Consider the following 23,141-nt stretch of genomic DNA (forward strand, 5'->3'; position numbering starts at 1 on the left):
CCCCAGACCTGCCTGCAGGGTGGCCCTGGGGCCATAGCTGAGCAGGGGGCTTGAGCAGGTGCCTATACTTTCCCCCTGGGTCTGACAGGTCCCCAAACCAGGGCTAGAGCAGGACAACCCCCAAAGCCCTTCTCAATCCCTCCACTGCAGGCTGGGACTGGCTCTACCTTCGTGGGTACTGACACATCACCAGCTCTCCAGCACCCCACCATGGAAGCCCACGTCCCTCACCAGCCACGCACCCAAACCTTCATCGCTGCCTTCTTAGAAGGGTCTCCCTAAACGTGCTTCAGGCCAGAGAGATCTAGAGCAAGTCAGTCACCTTTTTACACACACAGGTACCTACCTTGAAGAGATGAGTGCACCATCCAAGAGGGGTAGTAAAAGGCTCCTTACAGAGCCTCTCCCAGGCTTCTCTTCTCCAGAATTAACTCTGCTTAAGACCCTCCTCCCTTCCCCCCAAGCTTGTTTTCCAGCCCTCCGCACCCTCTTCTCATTCTCCTCCAGACTCTCCACCCATTCCGTGTCATTCAGCAGTCAGCCTCAAGTGATGCAGGCAAGACACAGCTCGTGTTCCGCAGGCATTTGCCTTGCTCGCTGCCCTGGGGATCGGCACCGCTTTCATCCCACCACCGCCTCACCCCACCGCAGCCCTTCCCTGCAGCAGGGGCCCAGCTCCTAAGAGCTGCCCCCAAACATTGCAGAGGGGTCAGGCACATCCATCACCCCACGCTCAGCACCTGAGCTCAGCCCTCCACCCTGAGCTGCAATAGGGAAGAAAATGCTCAGAAGCCAGTTGTGTTAACAAGTGTGCACAGCAGTATACTTTATTCCCTAAAAACATGTTTTTGGCCAGGCCAGGTACTGAGGCTTCTCAGCCTGAAGCAACTGGAAGTTGGAAACACCACAGATTTGTACAGCACAGAGTGCTGTAGCGAGGTACCTCACCAAGTCTATTCCCAGCCGCTTGAACAGCCCTGCTACAGCCGTGGGGCAAGGGGGGATCTCCTGTCCCGTGTCTCCAAGCTGAAGAACCCCAGACAGGTTCTGCCCCATCAGTCGCCCCCTCTCTTGAAGGGGAGCAGTTCTCCAGCACTTCTTCAGGCCATTCCAAACCCTCAAATCACTAGGCAAACCAGTTACAAGAGAACAAAAACCCCTACAAGCTCATTAAAAAAAATAGAAATTCATAAACGAGTTTCACACCAACACATGCCAAGAAGAGAGTTCACATCAGCACACCAATCTCCCCGTTTGCAAGCAGGGCAGGGGGTCAGCCCCAACACCCTCCTCCCCAGGTCAGCAATTTCAGTGCCAAGTCTGCAAAAATGCAGTGGACTTCATGGCCCAAGCCAGGGCAAGGCAGAACATCCCCCAGGCTTGTCTGTGGGTCTCCCCAACCCACACAGACCTGCAGCAGAGAGAAGGTATTTAATTTGATGAACATACAGCCACCCTACAGCAACACAGGCCAGGGCTGCCCTGCCCTGTGCACGCTTCTTCCTCCAGGAAACCTTCTTGGAACTATTTACACCAGGCACAGAGCTGCTCCAGGTCCCTTCTCCCTGTTCTTGCTCCAGACTTACATCCCAGATATCCTTCCTGAAGCCCTAGCTTGCAGCTGCATCCACGAAGTGCAGTTCCACCCGACGTCAGAGCACTCGACAGCAGCAGCAAGTGTAGAGCGCTGAGCGGGCCAGAAGATGAGAAAACCTTGTTTATTCTTCATGAAAACAGGAGGAAGGAGGGGTAAAACGACGGGGCGGGGGGGGGGGGGTAAAATCAGTCCAAGCATTAGCCAGAGGCTTGGTCTCCTGTCGGCTTGCTGCAAGGCTGGCATTCTCCCCAGGGCAGCTCATCTCACCCACAACACAGTGCCGGTGCTTTGCAAACAGCCCTCCGCACAGCAGTGGTTGCGCATTGCTTCGTGCCAGGCTCTAGGCGAGGGTGCTCTGCCCTGCAGCCGCCCTGCCCAGCTGCTCCCCGGGAAGGCAGGGGCTCTCACTGCAGGAAACTGTCCAGTCTGGCTTGGCTGCTGCTGGAGGAAGATGCCAAGGATGCTGCAGACGCCGGCCTGGAGACATTCTTCTTCTTGCTCCTCACTGCTAATGGGCGGATTTCTGCCAGGTTTGTCTGAAGGTAAAACTGTCAAGGAAAGTACAGACCAAGGCCCTGGGGACAGAAGCGATCCAACACCTGCTGCAGACTAGCCTGAACCACAGGCCTGGGACCTAGCCATACATTTGCACCCAAAGAAAAACTCCCTGCAGGACGGGCTGGGCTTTGCCCCCTACTCACAGGAGCAGAGCTCAGGCACGCTCCTGTCCCACAAGTCAAGGAATGCTTCCCACTTCTATGCTACCCCCTTGCACACAGAACAGCGTTTAAGCATATCCACCAGAGCTTTGGGATCTACCCTGCATGTCAGAGCCACGACACCACGCAGGGAAAGGCACGGCAGCCAGAGCCTGCAGCCTCCCAAGGCAGAGTGACCCCAAGAGAAGAGCCCTTAGAGCAGCAAGTCCCTTTTAACTCCCACACCATTCACAGACACAGAAGTGGCAAAAACTAAACCTGCAGCACTGAAAGGCAGGCGCAGGCCATGCTAGCAGAACTGCGGTTACACAAACCGGCACACCTGCAGCACTCGGTCTTAGATAAGTGAGCTGCTCCTCCATCAGCCATGCGTGAGGGGCAGCACTGGGATGGCTGCCCACCTTCTTGTATTGGGTCTGGCTGAGATGGAGTTAATTTTCCCCACGGTGGCCCTCATAGTGCTGTGCTCTGTATTGGTAGTTAGAAAAGTGTTGATAACACACCAGTTTTGGCTACTGCTGAGCAGCGCTGGTGCAGCATCAAGGCTGTGTCTCCAACATTCCCCCTGCCACTCACCAGTAGGCTGTGGGTGGGCAAGATCTTGGGAGGGGACATAGCCAGGACAGCTGACCCGAACTGACCAAAGGGGCATTCCATACCAGATGGTGTCTGCTCAGCAATAAAAGCTAAGAGAATGGAGGAGGAGAGGGGGCATTTGTTATTATAACACTTGTCTTCCAGAGCAACCGCTACGCATACTGAAGCCCTACTCCCCGGGAAGTGGACAGACGTTGCCTGCTGATGGGAAGTGGAGAATAAATCTTTTGTTTTCCTTTGCTTTCACGCACAACCTTTGCTTTTGCTTTATTAAACTGTCCTTATCTCAGCCCACAAGCCTTTTGCTATATCTTCTCTCCCTGTCCAGTTGAGGAGGGGAAGTGACCAAGTGGCTTTGGTGGACACCTGGTGTCTAGCCAGCACCAACTCACCAGCCACCCTTCTCCATTCACCTCAGGCTGGCAGCATGGGCACACCTGGCCCCAGAGATCTGGCTCAAGCATCTCCCTGCCATTGGGTACCTCCACACCTCCACAGGAGCAGCCACCCGAGGCTTCCCAGCAGGTCACACCTTCCAGCTAATCACATCATCTCTGCTTCAGCCTCCTGGTTTTCTACAAAGAGCAAAAACCCCTCAAAACCAGCACCAGGAGCTAGAGCGGTGTCAGAGCCATAGCTGTACCACATACTGCCTGGGGAAGGCAGGTGAGGGGCAGCCTCCGCAGGGGACAGCACACTGCTCCTGCGTGAGGAGTGGGAGTCAGAGCAGCTCCCCACGTGCTGGGTGAGCTCAGCCCAGCCGCTCCTCACCTGCTGCAGGGCTGCCCACCGGGACAGGCACAGCAGGGCAGCAGCGTCCCGCAGGAGCGAAGGCTTCAGCTGCATGGGCTGGCAGGCACACGGCCAGCAAGAGGCCGTGCTATGCTGCTGCTCAGAGATCCCAAGGGCATACGCAATCCCTGCAAACTGTACTGATTTCTAGTTGATATGCTCCTCCGAATGAGCCACCTCTGATAATGCTCTCGGCAAGTTCAGGTCCTTGATGCCTTTGCTGAGCTCAGACTTGCTTAGAATCAGATAGAGAGAAATATGATGGTTCCTTGAGGATCCCAGCTCATTTTTTGATGATGGGGGGGCAGGACTCCCCAGGATAGCTGAGACCAAAAAGGAGGAACAGAGGTGAGGTCCCCACAGCATCACTACTGCCATGTGAGCTGCAGGAAAGGATACAGGCTGTATGAACTTTGTTCTGCCTCCCAAGCCATCGTATCCCATTCTCACCTAGGAGAGAGAAATAAATGAGTATGGAGAAGCAGCACAGAGCCTTGGCTACCTCTCTTTGTGCTGGTTATGGGGAAGGGGGGAGCCTTGCAGGCCACAGCTTCTGGGGTGGGGTTACAAGCACCTGGAAACACTCAATACTTGTGCTAAGCCCTCACCTTTGGAAAAAGACAGACCCAAGGGTATTAGTAAAGTTTGGGTATCTTGGGCACTTTCTGAAGGAAGTCGAGCCTTCCAAGCAACAGCAAGGCTTTGGATTTTGTCAGTGGGACTGAGGAATACAAGGAAAACACCCAAAGCTCCAAGGAGATGGAGGAATGGGACATGGAGGGCCATTTAGTCTGTTGCCAGGAAGGGAATGAGCATCTGTCATCCCTGGAGCTCTGCAGGACTGGGAAGTAGCCAGGTTGTGCTCCAAGATTTATTTTCCACACACTGTACATGGCAAGGTAAAAGCCTCATTCGCTTCTTCCTGTAGGGTCACTTCAGGACAGAGGTGTGCAGTGCCAGCCCACAACAAGCTCACCAACTGGACAGTCATACTTACAGTGCCCATGTTCTTGTGGGGACCCAGCAAGCTACCCGAAGCTGGCTTCTTGGAGAGAACAGAGTTCCTGATGAATGCTGGCAAGAGTCCTTTAAGAGCATCATCCTCCAGATCATCTGCCCAGTTCTGTCCCACAAAATAATGAGAAAAGCCCTTTAACCAGCATGATCTGCTGAATTTGGTCCACATACAGGGAGCACTAACAACACAGACAGCTATTTAGGGTAATGGTTACTGCTGTACCACATGTCAGGCCAAAGAACAGCAGCTTCCAGCCTCCCACCGGGGCTCATGTGGAACAGCGCCTGGAAGGCAGGATGTTCCACCTAGCAAGGCTGGGAGAATGGCCCCTTTAGCTGACCTCACAGCCCTTATGGTCAGTCCCACATGGAGTTTGCCAAGCACATCTGAGGCAGGATAATCAGCAAGAAGCACATGGATCCCTACCCTCCCTCTCCTGCCCAATTCCAGGCGGCTTGAGGCAGCAATACAGTGTTTCTAGGAGACTGTCAAGCAAAGCACTTTAAAGCATGTACTGTGGTTCTATAGATTGGACAGTCTATGGTCATACCATCTCCAACATGGAGAAAATAGGTCCTTTATCCCAAGCTTATTAACAGCAGAATCAAAGAGGTCATACAGATAATCAAGATTAGTCCTTTTACCTCCACTGTTTCCTTCAGAACTTTCTTTGCCAGATTTACCACGGGAAGTCTGTAAGAAGCCCAAGGAGCAAATCAGCAGAGATTTATTGTTCAAGTGGAGCTGGCAAGGACAGACAAGGCCAAGCAAATGACGACAAAACTTGCAGCACAACATCAGGCAGCTGGAGAGCTATCTGATCTCACACAGCAACTTCCAAAGAAGGGAGACTTTGATCTCCTTTAGAAGCAGAAAGAGGAGGGAAAACTCACGGCTTTTTATCCAGCTTCTGCCTTTTTGCAGGGTTGAAGAGAGATCTGCAGGGCTCGTGTTCAGGGGTGTCCACATCAAAAGTAGCATCCAGATTGATCTCATCACTGTGGGCCGGACGGTGGAGCTTCGGATGCCGCAGTTCTACGGGAGCAGGGCTGCAAGGCCATGCAAAGTGTCAGCCATCAGAAGGCCACCGCCTGCCACCCAGCAGATGAGAGGAAGATAGAGCTGCACACTATGCGACTGAGTTGCAAGACAGCAGTGGGACCAGGATCAGAGACCCATTCTGCTTACAAGTCAAAGAAAGGACAATCTGAATCCCAGAGTTTATAGTTAATGTCCCAAACTACTGTTCACCCTCACTGTTCACCCTGTGCTATAACAGCAGCACCCAGAGCGCTGGCACACTGCTGCTCTGTGTACACAACCCAGCTTGCTGTACTGGGGTAATAGCATAGCCTCCTCACAAGAAAGGGCTTGATAAAAACGTAAAAGATGCCATTTTTCAGGCTACGTTCCTCTGCCTGGCTAAGATCTCCGGGCACACTCACTGGAAGGCCAACTCCAAGGCAAATAGAAGAGCAGATGCTTTAGGGATACTTCCCTGGCAGGACATAGTGACAAAGAGTTTGTCAAAACCTAGCCCATTCTTCCATCCCATCCTGACCCAAACCCTCCAAAACACACACTTTTTCCAGGTAAACCAAACAGCACCTTGTCAGCAACAAGGAAAAAACCAAAGTAGGATACAAGGAGCAAAAAGACCATGCTACTGCAATGCCTGCCAGACTAGCATGTCTGTTTCCCCAGATAGTTAAACTGTCAACTCTTACTTTTGATCTGCCATCTCCATCCTTGGCCTGTATCTGAGGATGCACTTCACTAACCTTTCAAAGACTAGTCGACTGAGTGTCTCTCTGGTTACAGATGGGACCTTCAGAGTATCCTGCAGGATGTCTATCTTTTTCTTCAAACTCTGGAAGGAAAAGGGAAAGCAGACAGCAAGACAAGGAAAGATTTAGTAGCAGATACCTTGCCCCTTTTCCATAAATCAGCATCAGGTGGAGCTCAGAGCGGGGGCAAATAAGAGAGGTAAGGTGGGCTGGGTAACCTGGTCACTGAGCAAAAGCCAGCATAACTCCTGGCTTTGCAGTTGCAGGCCATGGCCAGCTGCCAGTTACTGCAGACTAAGGAACGATATTCTCACCAAGATCTCCTTGTCTGCATTCTTCAGATCCTTCTGGGTACTTTTTAACTCCTCCTTTGTCTTCTCCAACTCTGAAACAGTTTTATGCAGCTGCAGAATAAACCCCCCCCCAAACAGCAGAGTGCTGGTTACAACACATAGATAAGGGAGACTGCAGATCCCCTGTGAGAACAGTATGCTCTGCAGCACATGCTACTTTCCGCTGTTTAAGGGCTCAATTTTCCTGTGGCAGTCTGACCAATCTCTCCTGTATCAGAGCAACCGAACGCCTGCCCATTTCCTCGAGCTGCCTGCAGAGGGATCTCCAGGGCTGCTTGCCCAACACAAACCTTCCTACAGCATTTCCCAAGCATTTATGCCTGATGGTGACAGCTTTTCCCCGCTCTAACACTTGGTGGCTGCATTCTGAATTCCTGCAGGACTTTGGACACACCAGAGCACAGGAATTACAAACCACAGGCTGGAGGATGGCTATGCATCAGCAGTACTGGCACACGGACAAGCCTGATTCAACAGGGAAGCATGCCAGAACCGGGGGTCAAGAAGTGGACTGATACCACATCAGAGACTTGTGGGTTCAGGAGTCTGGGCCAGGCCACAAAGTGTCGGTACAGTCACCTCTCTGTCAGCCAAGCCTGGAGCCCTGAGTGCACTGACTCGTATCCTCCTGACCCAAGCTGGTGATTGCAGCTTGGCACTGACTCAGCCAGAAGCAGCCAGATTCCAGTAGCAGCACCTCATGTAAGGGGTTAAACTCACTTGGGGAGTAGCACAGCAATCCGAGAACCTCCTTCTCCATTTGAGGGGACCACAACAGCTATGGCTGGGTAAGAAAAATAGGCCAAAGCCACCCACAGTCTCTCACTTCGTGAGCTTGGACATGGGGATGCTCCAGGGAACACCTGCGCCTTGGAGAGCAAGGCTACACGCACACACTTTTCATGGGGACTTGCTACCAGACCTGACAGAAAGTGACTCCTGACCTGAGCTAAGAGAGCCCAGCCAGGCCAAGCTCCGCACCAGGTCAGGACCAGCCCAGGCAGGCTCTGTGCAGAGCCACCTGCATATCCTCACTGCACATTGGGAACCTCTCCTGCCTGGGCATAGCATCATGTGGAAGCCCTGGCCCAGTTCAGTCAGCTGAAGGCACGAGGCTGGGTGTGACTGTGGTTGTGCCAAGCCAGGGCTAAGCCCTGCTCAACTGGTGCTGGCTCCAAACCCCTTCCCACCTTTCCCAGGGGCCTGATTCTGCAGCAGGATGGGCTGGCAGCTGAGCTAGCTCATGCTTAGCAGTGGCAGGCAGGATGAAGGCAGTGCTGCTTCCAGAACCCAGTGGAAGCAGCAGAGCACCTGTGTGCTGCTGCCTTCCAGTCCAGGCTCCCTGCCAGACTCCGGCTGGCTCTGCACATGCTGCCCCACCACTGTCCCCAGAGGCTGCACTCCTGGCAAGAGCCCATGAGCCACTCGCTGCAGCATTGCACCCTGACCCAGAAACCCCAGCCTGACACTTCCACACCACCTGTACCACTCAAGTAGTGCTCAGTGTGTGAGGGGGTCACTGCAGAGGGATTGGGCCACAGTTATTGACACGTATCTACAGACCAGACATCAACCTGGCAACTCACACTCTCCCTTTACCTTGCTATTGACAGAAAACAGCTCCTTCTTCAGCTTCTCTGTCATCTCACTAGAGATCTTCCGAGCCTCCTTCAAGTTTTCATATTCCCTGCAAAGAGACCAGAAGAGGCATGCTGTTTGAGAGGATTGAGCTAGAACTTCTCAGAGACAAGCCAAGGCCCTTAATTTGAAGCTCTGCAACTGCAGAGCCACCAGAGAAAACCCAGGAGACACAAAGCCCTTTAGGGAACAGAGCCGAGTGTACCAACACTGACCAACAGCGTCTCAAACGTACCGCTACACCACAGGGCAGAAAAAAGCTGCATGGGATACCATGCCTGAGAACAGGGCCTGAACAGATTTCACCAGCAAAATGGAAACTGGATCCAGAGACATTTCAGTTGCCGGTGGAAAAGACAGACAGACAACAGAGCAGCCTCCATGCTGGCACCAAATAGGGGACTTCGCTTTAAGTGATTTTTCAAAGACTTCACAATATTGGCCATGCACATTCATTCCCAATTACACCACAGGGACACTTGCCTCATTTCAGCTGTGTATCAAAGCTGCAATTATTCAACTGCCATCAGAATGGACCCAAAAAAGCTGTGGTTTTGCCCAGCAGGACCAGATGGATTTCCAGGTAGGGGAGGGCAACACTGCAGATTCGCCTTGCCAGAGAGCACTTGAGGCCACAGCTGCACAGTGCAATGCAGCAGAGGGTACAACCCGGAGCCCCTCATCCACTCATTTCCCCCCAGGCACGAGAGGGGAACAGAGGGAATTAATAATCATCACCTCATAGGTGCACTGACAACTCTGGAGACAGTTCCCATGGTGACACGCATGTCAATACAGTGACAACAGGAACAGTTCAGTGTGACAGGCTCCAATCTAGGTCCCCAGGATCTGTCAGTCAAAACCCAGTGGAGGCCCAAACAGGCAGCAAGAGCCCCGCAGAGCCTGTGTGCCTGCTGATACTCAGCCAAGGGCTCTCCCTGGGCACACCCAGGACAGCACAAGCCAGCTGTGCCAAGCCCGCAGCACCTACTTTTTCAGCGAGACACAGTAGATAGCAAGCTGTTCCACCGCTGCCTGCCCAACTCCCGTCTCTCTGATCATCTCCTCCACTTCGGGGCGCTGGCTCTGAAGCAATAGCTCAATCCTGTACGGAAAGAAAGTACCATCAAACAGAGCTGGGAAAGAGACTGGAGCCCTGCTTCCCCCCAAGGAGCTGGTGCAGCCTAAGCTCCTGCTGCAGGCACTCTGGATGTCATGGGGGAAAAGACAACTGCCCCACCACAAGCAGGGCTTTTTCCTAGGGAAGAGTAGCACTGCATGGACAGACTAGAGAAGGGGCAGCTGTACACACATACTGCACATGGGGCCAACTTCCCAGCTCTCGGGCCCTATAGCCCCATGGCTGACTCTGTTCCTGGGCTGGGATTCTGCTCCAGTGTCCTCTGATAACACGAACCACACATAGCCACACTCAGAGCGCTGGAGATGAGGCCAGCCTGCACACAGTACCATGCCTTGCTGCTGTTTAGGGAGAGCAGCCGTCTAGAAACATAGCAGGGGCAAGAGCATGGACAGTCAAGGGCAGGCCTGCTAATGCAGCCATTTCCAACCGTATGGGGTAAGATGAACCAGCATGTGGTGGTGGATGTTGCAGCAGGCACAGCAAGACCCCTACCTCTCTCTCTGAGAGGGGGAGAGGCACGCAGCCCAGCCTGCAAGGCCCAGGGAGAGCCCGGGATCTCACCGCTCCATGGTTCTCAGCTTGTTTCGCAGACGGCGGGCCTCCTCCTTTGAACTTCTGTTATCCTCCTGCTGCTGCTCCAGGAATTTCATCTGCTTCTGCAGAGAAGCAAGCACACACAGACCGTTAGGAAGGCTCCAGGGATTGTTAGAGAAACATCCTGGCTTATGCGCACTGCGGGCAGCTGGGAACATACATTGGCTCTTAATGCTATCACCACCTCAGCAGCCCAGGATTAAGGAGAGTTTAGCTCCCTCCCCACTGCACCCCTAGCTCTGCTCCTTGCAAACGCAGCAGGGTCTCAGTGCTAATCGCAAGATGAGTCTGGCGCTGAAACTGCATCGTAGCTCCCTTTCTGCTGGGAGCGTTTGTGGAGCTGCGCAGTACCCTGTACACAGCGACAATTTGTTTTTCAAAAGCAAAGGAGTCCACAGCAAGCAAACCTTGCTATTGCTTTCTCCTCCATGCACAGCTGATCCCTTTACTTTAGCCTCCCAATTCACCTTGCCATTAGCTGCCTAGAGCATAAATAGGAATGCTGAGTGGGTCTCTTCTGGGAGACTTCAGCCAAACCAGACACCCACCCAGGCACTTCTCTCACCTGCCTGGAGAGGCTGCAAGGCTACTGCAGCCAGCACCTTTCCAGGCTCTCCAGTAGCACGCAGCAGTAACGGAGAACCTCAGCTGAGCTGAAAAAGCACAGATCTGCAGCGTGGCAGAGGACAGAGGAAAGCCGGCCTGAATTAGCACCGTTCCAACGCATCTATGTTGTCTAGGTTTGTGCATGCCTGGGCACCTCACACAGCACCTTCAAAAGGCTCTGGGCCTGGTTTCAGCACAGTCCTGACTCCAGGGAGAGGCATGGCCAGAGACTATTGCCTCATAAAGCTCCTTCCACACAGAAGTTAAAGGATTTTAGCTGCTTCCTGCCACAGAGACCAGACAGCTGTGAAACTGCTGGGACTTTGCAGACAGGATAGTGTTGCAGGCTCACATGTTGCTCTTGCTTAAGCAGAGCCCATCTTGGGGTCTTCCTAAGCAGAGCTCTCTATACTTTAGATCCCCAAAGCAGTCTTTTGTGCCAGGTTGGAGCAGAATCCCTAGCCTCAGACAGTCTGAAATGGCAGCAAACTCTCACACAGAGGTTCAGTAGCAGCTGACAGTGCTAGCAGGACAGGAACGGCTTGCAGTCTGTGGACTTGACCTGCGTCACAGCTAGTTAAGCCTGTATTTTCACTGCAGAAGTTTAGTGCTTTAATCTTTAATGATGCAGTATAAGACAGTGCTTGGCATTCAGCTGGGAAACCCCGTACACCAGAGAAAAGATACCTCCAGGTTCCTAATCCTGCTGCCCTGCCCAGTTTTCATTAAAAGGACTTAAGCATACACTGAGGGTTTTGCAACTGGCAAGATAGCCACAGAGCCTCCTCCTGAGGTGCCAAGGGAGGAAAGCCAAGAACAGAGATGTTGAGCTGAGCAGCAAGCACTAGCTTCCACTATCACAATTGTTTCTGCAGGAGCAGGGAGCATCAGAAGTATCCTGCCACTGGTACACCCGGGATCCCAGAAGCGTCTCTGGCATGACACAGGCCCAAGCTGCCTTTACACCCAAGCAGATTGGGTATAAACCCATGGTCAGGCAAAAAAAGTTGTGCTGGCTCACAGCAAGGCCTGTCTGGCATTAATTCCTTACTATATCTCTCCTTCTGCCCTGTGACAGCACCACATTGCTAGCGCCAGGCAGACCCCCTGGACTGGTTCCCCTCAAGAAGAGCCCAGCTGCAGGTGACATACAGCAAGACGACCCACAACCCATCTACAAGCTCTCCCTGGGCCACTTGGCCTTGCAGGTCAAGGAACACAATGCAGTTTCGGCTATTTGGTCAGACCTGTACTCCAGTGGGCAGAGATCTTGGAGAAGTGCAGTTGACCCCTACCCTGCCTTTCAGCCTGCAGCTCAGAACCCCACCTGCCTGAACCTCATCTTCTTGGGACAGGCACGTCATCTTCACACAGTGGAGACTGCCCATCCCATCCCACCGCCAAGGCAAAGTCGCTCTGCTCACTACCAGACATCCCAACAAAGCGGCTCCTGCTCTTGCCCTCTTCCACTTGCTGTTTATGCACAGTACATGATCACACCCTGAGTCACTGCACACTGGAACACGACAGGAATATTTGATCCCTGGACTTCACATATTACTAACCTAACCAAAGGAAAGCCCTGGCAACAGAACAGAGACAGGAGAGTTAGCTGGATCAAATCCCACTCAGCTGAAGCTTGCAACTCCCCCTCCATATATTTCAGTTTGATTTCTCCTCCAATCAAACTAAGAAACTAATTTTCCTTGAATCCCGCCTGGCCTAAACCTATTTCAGAAGAACATTCTGCCACAGGGAGCCAATGTTTCGGCAATAGGGCGCTGGGGCCAGTTCCCGCTCTCGGTTCATGCTGCTACCTTTATGATCAGCGCTGCCACTTCATTAGCAAGGCTCAGTCAGCATCCCCCAGGCTGGGCTGGCGTCCCTCCCCCACTCCAGCCACCGCTGCCTTGAGCATGCAGCCACTTGTATGCAAGCCACAGGCCTGGCTTTTACACCTCTGAATCACCCTCAGGAGGAGCGCACTCAGGACCTCAAGACCAGCGACACCACTTGCTTCAGATTAATAAAACCAAAATGAAAACCCAGCTACACCGCCCTTCTGTCATTCAGAGATCAAGCAGACAGGAGTCTCGAGGCACCAGATCCAAAATCCTACCAGCACAATCTCTTTATTAGCAGGGCCTGCAGAGATCTTCAACAAAACTAACACCGACTGTGCAATGGTTAGTGTTAAAGTCCTGCCGGGGACAGGGAAGGTACCTTGAGAGAGGAGCACAGCATCTCTGTCTCTCCCAGCACCTTCTGGAGCGACTCTATTGTGGCATTGCGCACATCCAGAGTGTCCCTCAGCCCATCCACAACAGCCTGGCATTCCCGCTTTTCTTTCTCTGGAAAAGGAAAAAAAAGAAAAAGGTCATGGCCCGGTAACCCAGACTTCAGCTGCCCCACAGCAGCAGGAGCACAACAAACAGATACTGCTTGCAGCCTCAGGCTGCAGGCTGCTAGGAGTTGGCCATTCCTGCAGAGAGCCATTTCCCTAAGTGCTGTCTGCACCAGGGACTGTACTGAGCAATTGCTTCTCCCAGTGCCAGCAGGCTTCAAGATTTTCTTTACTAAAGATAACAAGTTCCCTTTAATAACTTTCCAGTGCCAGCCCTGCATTAAGCTGATGCATCTTAACTCTCGCATGCTCTCACAGCCAGGCTTCCACCGGGAAAACTGTTCTCAAGTTACACCAAGCTGTCACAGGGCTGGAGAGCTGAGCCCTGAGCCCATCCTCTCCACATGGAGCGTTAGGTGCAGGGAAGCCCTTCAGGGGCCATCAGGCGGCTGCGTACAGTGATCCACCACGCTGCTGCGTCACCACGCTGCTGCAAGGACCCTCAGCGCGGGTCGGAGGGCAAGAGGCAGTAAAGCAGAGATCTGCTTGGCACTGGGGACTTCGCAGGACATGCGACAGCTTAAGTAGATTCCCCAGAGTGCCCGCTTTTTGCGGGTCACAAAACCTGAGTCCTGCAGTCCCTCCCCACACAGGCAATCCAGGAACAAAGCACATGCCTCTGACCACCAGAGAGAAGGTGGTGGAAAACAACACCAGATTTCAATTCGTTTTGTGGAGACAAGGCAAGAACAGCTCACAAAGCAACAACCACCATCGGGAGCTGACAGACCTAAGCCGGGAACAGCCAGCATCACTGGAAAGCTCAAAGCAGTTGGGCAGCGAGGGAAAGCAGCAACCTCTCCATCCAACCCTGCCGAAGGCAGGGTAAAGTCTTCAGCTCAGCATCTCCTGTCTTTGCTAAAATCGTCCGTGACTCCAGCCTGACAATAGTGGAGAGCCAATCAGTGCCTTTCCAAAAAGCTTTTTCTCCTTGCGAACGATCCAGTTTCAAATTGTGCCACCACATCCCATGGAAGCATGACCTGCAGTGCACTTTCACTGCTCGATCAGACAGTAAAAGAGCCACGTGGGACTGGGGAAGAAGAGAGGACCATATCCCAGCAGAAGCATGCAGGTGGCTAGGGAAACGCATTTCTTTCTTAGCAAAGCATTTTTTCTCTATTGATCTGAATAACCCTTCCTCACCAGAGGCAGCACAGCCTGGAGACACTCCCTTGCATTTGCAGGTACTCCACATCTAGTAAAAGAGTTAGGGCTTCCCCCTCCTTCATTCCCAGCTGCCCAGAGGCAGATGGCAGGAGTCAAACCTCCCCATGCTGCAGGAGTGAGTTTTCAGCTCTTTCAGAGTGCCTCCCACAGCACCTGCTGGGTCTGCTCAGAGCTCAGCACCTCTAGAGCCATTTGCAAGCTGATCAGAGACTGGCAATTACACAGCTCCTCTACAGCGCACAGCACAGAGCACATCTTTAAGTGAAGAATTTATACACAAGAACCACCAGAGAGCAGAGTGCCCTCAGCAAAAAGAGGCAGGAGGTGGAAAGGAGCTTCTCATTTCCAGTATGAAAAGAGAATGGGACAAGGGAATGTCAAATCCAACCTCTACTCACCAGAAGCCGAGAAGATGAGCAGGCCTTCGAGCAGTTTTTCTTGGATAACATCCTAGCAAGAATCCCAGCCACCTTCCCCAGAAGATCTGGCTCTCTACCAAGTCACTAAACTCAACCAAGCTGGCAAGAGAACGGGCCTCAGAATAGAGATGTGCAGACCATCCAATTCTGCTCTCACGCTAAGGACTGAATCCTCAATCTACTGGCTATTCATGTCTGTCTCGTGCATGTAGGGAAGGCAGAGGAAAGACAACTCTCGGGGCGTGGGTGAGCCCCCAGCATTCTTTAAAGACTTTTTTTTTTTTCCCTTCTGCTAGTGTGTCTTTGGATTTCTGTCACTCAGACTGACATTTTCCTTTCGCTGCTCATGACTCATGTTCTGATGACAGGCTGCCTACAGACGATGCTTAAAACCCATCGACAAGTCTCCAGGGCTTTTGCTTTTCCTGCCTCCCTCAAACATCCTCTAAAATTAAAGATGGGAAAATGGAAGTGCGCACACACACTGAACTCCGTCTGCTCTTCGCGCGACACATGTGGCACTGCAACAGCCAAACAAATCCAAAACCTTCCCACTGCTGCTTTTGGGCACCACTTTTACCCCTTCATCTGTTAGGGGGAATGAGCCTTTGCAATATGCAGCTGTGAATTTCCCAGTGAGCAAACCAAGGGCTTTGCTTTCAGCAAGCCTGCTCGAGATATAGCTGTTCTGCAATTCTGTAGCTTGTGATTAGGAAGAGGGGCAAAAAAATTGCATATGTATCTCTAAACTTGCAGTTAGAACACCCCAGTTACAGCAGAGCTGGGCCAGACTGCGGACTCTGGCTCTGTCATACAAGATTTGTACAGCTTTGGGTGGTCTCGCTTCAGAAAAAGCTCTGAAAAAACTGCTCCAGCAAAATAGTTTACAGCCTGCTCCATGCCCTCAGCTTCAGAGAGGGGTGGGCTCTGCACAGGGTTTTCTCAGGCCTGGGCATGCCACCTAGCATAGACAGAGCCCAGGACCCACAGACCATGGGCGGCTGATCCCCAGCAGGCAGCTGGCACTCACCTTTCACGGAGAGCTGAGCCTTCACCTTGTCCAGTTCATTCTGAAACACAACACAGAAAACCCGATTAGGAAACGCACTGCAGAGGAGCTTTCACCAGATCTTAAAAGGACCCAAGAGGTTTCTCAGCAGGATGTTTGCACCAGCTAGGTGCTAAGAAGGGAACACGGTAACAGCAAGCACCGAGTTACAAGCAAGTGCTATTGCAGGGAATGCAAAGAGCACCTCCAACTGGCATTCTTCAGGGGGAGAAGAGAAGATCCCAGTTTCATCTTAGCCTTGTCAACCTTGTGTTTCTCACACTGTCAGTCATCTTGTTTTAGCTGAATAATTTTGGAAGGCTCTCAGGGAAACACAGGAAATCAGACAGGAACAATTTTTATAATGTTTTACCTAAACAAGGCAATAAGGCAGGGATGTTGCCAGACTAACTGGATTGAGAGTTGCTTTGAACTGAACTGAACTTTAATCAGGTGCAGGTGGGAGACAGGAGAGCATGTCCAAACATCTGAAAAGGTAACCAAGCATACAATCAAAAGGCACCAGCTAGCATTCTGACAGACACTGAAGTCACTGCAGTTCAGGCTGCTGGTATGAGCTAACAGCTCAGTCAAATGGCCATAAGCAGATCACCAATAAACCAATCCATACCATACCAAACTGAGGATGCGTAACGTCTCCTGGGTGCCACAAGGGTCTGAGGAACATCAAATGTTTCCAACGCCTTCATTAAGGATCCGAAAGAGGCAGCAAATGCCCCACAGTTTAAATTATACATAACAAAGTGATATGACTTATGAACACTGGCAAATAGCCAAAGGAAATGTAGAGAGGTTACAAAGAGAGGCTATCTATATATAATATATATATTTTTAAAAAAAAACAGAGCAAGAGAGAAATATATACAGGAAAGAGTCAACAGAAGATGACTTAAAAAGCTGTGTTAGAGAACTGCAGAGGAAAGCACATAACAAGTCAGGCAGGAACTGCAGTGGAATAAAACCACAATAAAATGCCAACACAGTACTGAAGCAGAGCACACAAATCTGTGCAACCCGGAACGCTACATGCAAATCTGAGCTGAGAATAGCACTACCAGTGACCATGGATCTGACTGGAGCAGAGCAAAGCTCTGCTAGTGACAATAAAGGCAGGAAAGAGAATATGGGATGTAAAGCTCCATAAGCAAAAGGTTCTAAACACAAAGCCTAGCAGAGCTGACTTGGATTTGCCCCCGGGGGCACAACAGCTGGAGGGCTGACATGGAATTAACTCTGCTGCAGGAACTATTCTGGAGTAGCTTCCTCAGAGTCCTATTCAGGAACGATTAGTGAGCTCACAAGATGTGCTAATTAGCATGATAGCAAAGAAATCCTGGGCTACTGCGGGCAGCTATGTAACATTACCTCATTCATCAACTTAATCTGAAATCCCTCATCCTCCACCACAGCTCCTAAAGGCTGCTCCCAATCTTCACTCCTCTGATAGAAGCTCTCCTCTCTCTGCCAGCCTAAGTTACAAGACCACATTTTCCCAAGATCAAATGAGTATATCCTGACACAAAGAGACAGCTGTCCTCCCAGGTTTCTACCCTCCCCAGCAGGTTTACAGGCAGGAATCCTCCACCTCCTGCCTTCTTTTCAGCAAGCTGAACAAACCAAAGCTTCCTAGTCTCCTTTGGAAGAAGGACTCTCGGCTCCCCCAGTCACAAGCGACTGGAAGCGGCAGGTTCCAGATGGCCTCACCGAGGTGTTACTCCCCAAAACTCACACCTTCCTTGCTCTGGGCACAGCCACACAGAGACTGTTCTGACCACTGAGGACCATCTTTAAGAGCAATACAGGATAAACCCAGGCTCAGCACCCAGAAACGCTTGGACCTGTCACAGTGTTCAGCCTGTGGTCTGCAGCTACTCCAAGGAACCAAGTTCCCTCCAGTGTTTCAGTTGAAACCAATGCCTGGTGGTAGGAAGCAAAGCAGCCCCAGCACTCCTTTGACTGTAAACATTTCAGAGCAGGAGCAAGAGTGACGAATAGCACCAAGACAATTATTATGCAAAAGATAATTTGGATAATTCCGCAACAACAGGAAAATGTTTCAGATTATGAGGGAGCTCTTCCAACCCCTTATAACTGGGTACAGAACACTGCTTCTCAGAAGAGCATCCCAAGCTTGTCTCTACAAGATGACAAGCAGACCACAGCTATGCATTTGGCTTTCTAGCACACTGAAGCACACTCCCTCACCCCAGTCCAACCTTTTCATGGCAGGAGGCCAAACGCTCATTTCAGGACATCTGCAGGCTGCACTGATAACAGCTCCAGTTGATTACAGAGCCAAGTATCACTCTACGGCCAGGCTCTTGGAGGGACAGGCAATGGATGGGAACAAACCCTGGATTTGGGGGCTTTTTCAGGTGAAATCACTTCTGGCTGAGGAAGTCACCAATTCTTTTTGCTGACAGAACTCCAGTCTAAATGGACATTAAATCCCACCCATGATGGTCACCCGTGTTCTTAAGGTGCTCCATATCCTCCAGAAACAAGGCAGCACTCAACATGGAACTGGTGACAAACCAGCATCAGCCCAGCAGCAACCCAAATCAGTGCACAGGACAGTAAATACCCATGCAAAATACGCTAATCTATGCAGAAAATATTTGGTTCTTTCCCATTAGACAGTGAACTCGGCTCTCATTAGGAAAGCTGCACACTCAGGGCTAGATGTTGCTCTGACAGCCACACAACAAACTTTGCAGGAGCATGAGCTGTTACCATCAAGCTTGTTGTGCAGGAGCAGCTCCACAGTCCGGCCCTTGAGCAAGGCAGCAGTTCTTCAGCACAGCCTGCCTGAAGGGGAAGGTTGGGGGAACCCATCTTAGATCCTGGGGTGGGGGTGAGAGGGAACAGGAAGCTTTTCTAGGGCAATTTTCTCCAGTCAACCCATTTCTGAGTCACCCATCTATTTACACTTGTGAGAACAGATCTGAATAGGTACTAAAGGCAATGTTTATCCGCTCCGAGGCATTGCTTTGCTTCTAGGGCACACAGCTTCAAGAGCCCAGAGATGCTTTTTCGTTTCCTCAGCACACATACTTTGGCCTTCAGTTTCTTTATTAGCGGTCTTTGAGAATGACAGTGCTACTGACATTACAGTCTGGCTGGCTTTATTTTAAAAACATACGATATACATATAGCATTGTCATGGCAACTGCTAATTATGGTAATTGCTGCACATGCTGATTCTAAACACAAGAGGGTACAAGCATCCCATTATACCAAGGTCAACCGACTACTTTTTCTTTTTGGAACAGATAACTCCAAGACATAACGAGCCATGCTTCAACCACACTAAACAAAAGAGAAGAACACAGAACAGCCACTCTGCATTCATCCCTTCTCACCCACAGCTCTCCACACCTAAGGGTGGTACTTGGAGAACATCACCCAGTACCCCAGCTCCAGCCAGCATCCCCCTGCAGGGTCCCAGCCTCAGCACTGCTGGTACAGCTTCAGGCAGTCCCTTTCCTAATTTCTCTTGGGGAACCACAACTTTAATACCACCCTGCCCCACTTCCTTACAGTCTGTGCAAACAAACCTACCTGCACAGAGGTGGCACTTCTCCTAACAGCCCCTTCTTTCCAGAGGGGTTAGCAGGGCTCGCACCCAACCAAGCCACAGACACTGGCACCTGTTCATTGCATTTGGGATTTTCCTTCTCCTGCCTTTTGGAAAAGCTGCATAGCCTCATCCCTAAGGCTTTGAGACCAAAGGGAGAAGCAGCAATTGGATGTTTATTTGATGCTGCTTCAGGAGGTTTCCAGGTAAGGTGAGAACCAGAAGGAAGAGCAGTGAAGTAGAGGAGGCTTCTTGAATCACCACATGGGATTTGGTCGGGGGAACTCTTAACCCACCACATGGAGACCTCCTTACAACAGAGCTGAGACTGGGTGAGGACCAAGAGGAAGAACAGAGACAGGCAGGAGACACTGGTGTGTTTCAGGTCTGAAACATGAGCACAGCAGAGAGCACCAGCTCAGGAAGCAGCTGTTAGCAGAGGACTGGCAGCCCAGGCCACGCTTCCAAGATGCTGAAGCATCACACAATGGAAGAACGCCCCAGCCAAATTACCTGCAAGGTCTCTGCATCCGGTGCTGCCTGCTCCTCCAGGGCAACATCAAAAAACAGCTTACTGATGATGTGTCTTTTGCTGACCTAAACATAGGAGACAGAAGAGGTTGATGGGCACAGATATGGAAACACAACACATATGGAAGACAGATGGAGGGGAGAAGGTACCATCTTGTCACAAGGCCATGAAAGGCAATTCAGATCACATGCTCGATGCCATTAGTGACGATGCTCTGCTTTGGCTCATCAGCACAGCAGCAGACCCCCCACTCAGTTTTGGGAGCGCGACTCCAGCCAAGCTCCTGAGCCGCAGCAGAAAGATTCAGGCATTTCTGCATCAAGCGCAGTCTGTTCTCTGGCAGCTAAGGCCCAAGCAGCTGACGCTGAGCTAACATGATGCCAAATCCTAAGACAGAAGTACGTGCTGCTTTCTGCAGGCAGAAGGTGCTGTAATTGAATTTGATAGCTCTCCACACCTCCCCCATGCAGTTACAGCTTTGTGTTTTAAGTATTATATACAGTCATGACACCAGCTAATTGCATAGTTACTGCTACATAAGATGTTATTTCGCGATAACTCCATGGTAACCCAGAGATGTAAGAGGCAGTGAAGAACAGAGGGAATCAACAAGTCAGGGAAGGAACAAGGGCCAAGACCTTGAGAGGAAGAAAGAAGCACGAACACGGAACAAGCCTAAGCTGCAGCTGGCTAAAAACCTACATCTGAGTGTGAGGCAACATCTCCTGCAGCCACTACACGCCAAGACCTACTGGCGGCGTCAAGGCTGGTGACACAAGGGACTTCCAAGAAGTTCAGGTCCCAGTTAAGCCACCAGATCCCCAAGCCTTGGCTTCCCATCTCAGAAGCAGAGCACATACTTCCTTCCCTCCCCAGCCTTTGCTTTTCTCAACGCAGGGCCGAGTGCTGCAAAGCAAGGACTCATAAGGACCATACGCAGCAGACTGGGCTGCTTACCTGACAGCAAGCAGCAGGGTACTCTAGAAACACAAGTCAGATATCCTGATTAACCCCTTCCAGCCCTTGCTATCATTATGCCAATACTTACCCAGCCTAAATACAAGTCGTGAAAACCCAGAGACCCTTTCTAGAGAAGCTACAATACGGACAGCAGCAAGGCACCCTCAGACCACCCCTCTGATCAGAAGGGCTGCTAAGGGGACTTCACCCCCTAAGCGTTTGGGGAGAGCCGCAAGTGACAGAAAACTCTCTCTGCTTCATACCGTGAGCCTTTTCCTCATATCACCAGAGGCCTAGGCCACAGCTCCTCACTGCCGTTTGCAGAGCATCGTGCCATAGAAGTAGAGAGGGGTACCTAGGTGATGGTTTTACCTGGATTCTGCACTGCGGGCAAGTCCGGCTTGGTGCTGTGTCAAACCACTGGATGAGACTGAGAAAGGAAAAGAAAACATACGGTAAATCCTTAAAATTCAGGAGCGCTGCTCCCAGGGGCTACCCTCCAACTCACCAGGAGACAGCAGGTCATGACTCCTTTTTACAAACTAAAAACAGGAATGCAAACATTTAGTCCAGAGGTGCAGCTAACGGGAGCGCCGTGTTCCAGCACGCGCACTCTACCTTTGCCTCCGAGACAATTCCCAGCTGAATTTAGCGTGCGAGCTTATCTTTGCCAGGGCAGAGTCTTTACAGAGCTCAGATCTCCCTAGGAGAGAGCCTTTGAACAACTGTAGCTTCGCAGGAGCGAACGGATCCACACACAGAGCGGCACAAGAGCTGCTATATCAGGATACGACAGCCGAGAGACCCCCAGTTTGGTCAGCTCCAAAGGGTGCCGCTGACACCGAACACGCATCCGCAGAGGGAGGCAGACCAAGCCGGTCTCTGCTCCGAGATGATGAATGCAAACCTGTCGGGCTCCCCAGGAGAGCTACTAATGCGTTTTGCAACCAAGCCATCACGTCACACTCAGAACAGTTTATTTTTGGAGCAGGGTAACAATCTGGAGCTGGCAGGTTACCTTTGGAAGCTCTCCCTCCTCCGTCGGTTGTCAGAGGAAAGCGAGCCCGAGCTGCACCGCTGTTGAAGAGGTGACCATCGCACCTGCGAGCGGTGGTCCCTCTCCAAGTTAGCCAGCCAGAAAAGCAAACGCCCGCTCCCTCCCCACACACAGAATTTATTTCCTCAGAAGAACCGTTTCCTTCCAACACAAACGCTTGCAGAACAGTTCCAGCAAAAGCATGAAATCGCCTGGGAGGCTTAGCTCGTCATCTAACACCGCTCCTTCCAGATAAACACCCTGTGTAGGAGCGATCTGCTGGCACCGGCCCTCCCGGAGAAGGGCGACCGCAGGCAGAGGAGCGACAACGCAGCCGAGGCTCCCGCGGCAGCTCCGTGAGCCCCTCCAAATCCCCGCGCAGCCGAATCGCTGCCGCTACGGCTGCCAAAGCGGCCAGGGCCTCCGCCGAGGCAGAGCCCTCGGCAACCGGGCCCCAGCGGGGAGGGGGAGAAGGGGGTCACGGCAGGTACCGGCGAACAGCCAAAACCCCTCGGAGTTGGGGGGGGAGCAGCCCGAGGCGAGGGGGGATGTCTCCGGGGGAAGGGGCTGCCGGGCCCGGCCAGGGCACCCCCCCCCTCCCAACCCCGGGCCCCGCCGGCGGCGGGGCGCTCACCAGGCGCGGTGGAAGGTGTGCCCGCAGGGCACGGCCGCCACGTCCCGCTCGTTGTCGAAGAAGTCGGAGCAGATGGTGCAGTGGGCCCGGATGGGCATGGCGGGGCCTCGGCCGGCGCCGGGGCCGGACGCGGGGCCGGTACCGGAACAGCCGCGCGGCGCTGGGCGATTCAAATCCGGCCGCGCGCCCGCCGCTTCCCGCCCGGCCCGGAAGTGACCTCACGGGGCGAGCGCGGGCCCCGCGCCCCCGCCAAGGCCGGGGGCGGAGCCTGAGGGGGGGCGGGGCCGCGCCCCCGGGTCTCCCCGCCCGCCGCGCCCGTGTACTCTGAAGCCTAACGATGGCGGCCGGGCCGCGAAGCCGCCTCCCGGGCGGTGGCCGGGACGAGCTGCCGCAGGGTCCCCCGCCGCCCTTACCGCCTGGACAGCGATGTCGCTTCCAGCCTGCCCGGGCCGCCCCGCCTCACTCGGCCCCGGCAGGAGCCGCGCCACGTGCCGC

At 52.5% G+C, this 23,141-nt stretch overlaps 1 protein-coding gene across 2 annotated transcripts; it reads right to left on the bottom strand.

Moving 5' to 3' along the window:
* Window positions 1-796: 796 nt before the first annotated feature.
* Window positions 797-22,837, bottom strand: LOC115333384 (TRAF interacting protein). 2 transcript variants are annotated; one of them, XM_029996289.1, is made up of 15 exons: window positions 22,647-22,837; window positions 21,349-21,406; window positions 19,998-20,081; window positions 15,869-15,908; window positions 13,069-13,196; window positions 10,207-10,301; window positions 9,493-9,606; window positions 8,463-8,550; window positions 6,825-6,914; window positions 6,505-6,593; window positions 5,617-5,772; window positions 5,368-5,416; window positions 4,703-4,828; window positions 4,105-4,155; window positions 797-2,133 (listed from the first exon to the last, which is right to left on the bottom strand). In XM_029996289.1, exons 1-15 carry the CDS (start codon window positions 22,742-22,744, stop codon window positions 2,002-2,004), a joined length of 1,398 nt encoding a protein of 465 aa, XP_029852149.1. In that variant the 5' UTR covers window positions 22,745-22,837; the 3' UTR covers window positions 797-2,001. The 2 variants fall into 2 exon arrangements, with proteins under 2 accessions (XP_029852149.1, XP_029852150.1); XM_029996290.1 differs by lacking the exon at window positions 6,825-6,914.
* Between the last annotated feature and the right edge of the window lie 304 nt (window positions 22,838-23,141).

This window comes from Aquila chrysaetos, chromosome 20 (genome assembly GCF_900496995.4).
Source record: "Aquila chrysaetos chrysaetos chromosome 20, bAquChr1.4, whole genome shotgun sequence".
In the NCBI taxonomy this organism is placed as follows: domain Eukaryota; kingdom Metazoa; phylum Chordata; class Aves; order Accipitriformes; family Accipitridae; genus Aquila; species Aquila chrysaetos.

Bases quoted from the DNA above. Each gene is read 5' to 3' on its own strand.
- LOC115333384 (XM_029996289.1), bottom strand. From the start codon at position 22,744: ATGCCCATCCGGGCCCACTGCACCATCTGCTCCGACTTCTTCGACAAC. The intron at 6,594-6,824 runs GTGAGAATATCG...TTTTCCTTCCAG, and splicing joins ATGCAGACAAGGAGATCTTG to AGTTTGAAGAAAAAGATAGA. The intron at 5,773-6,504 runs GTTAGTGAAGTG...ATGGCCTTGCAG, and splicing joins AGTCGACTAGTCTTTGAAAG to CCCTGCTCCCGTAGAACTGC.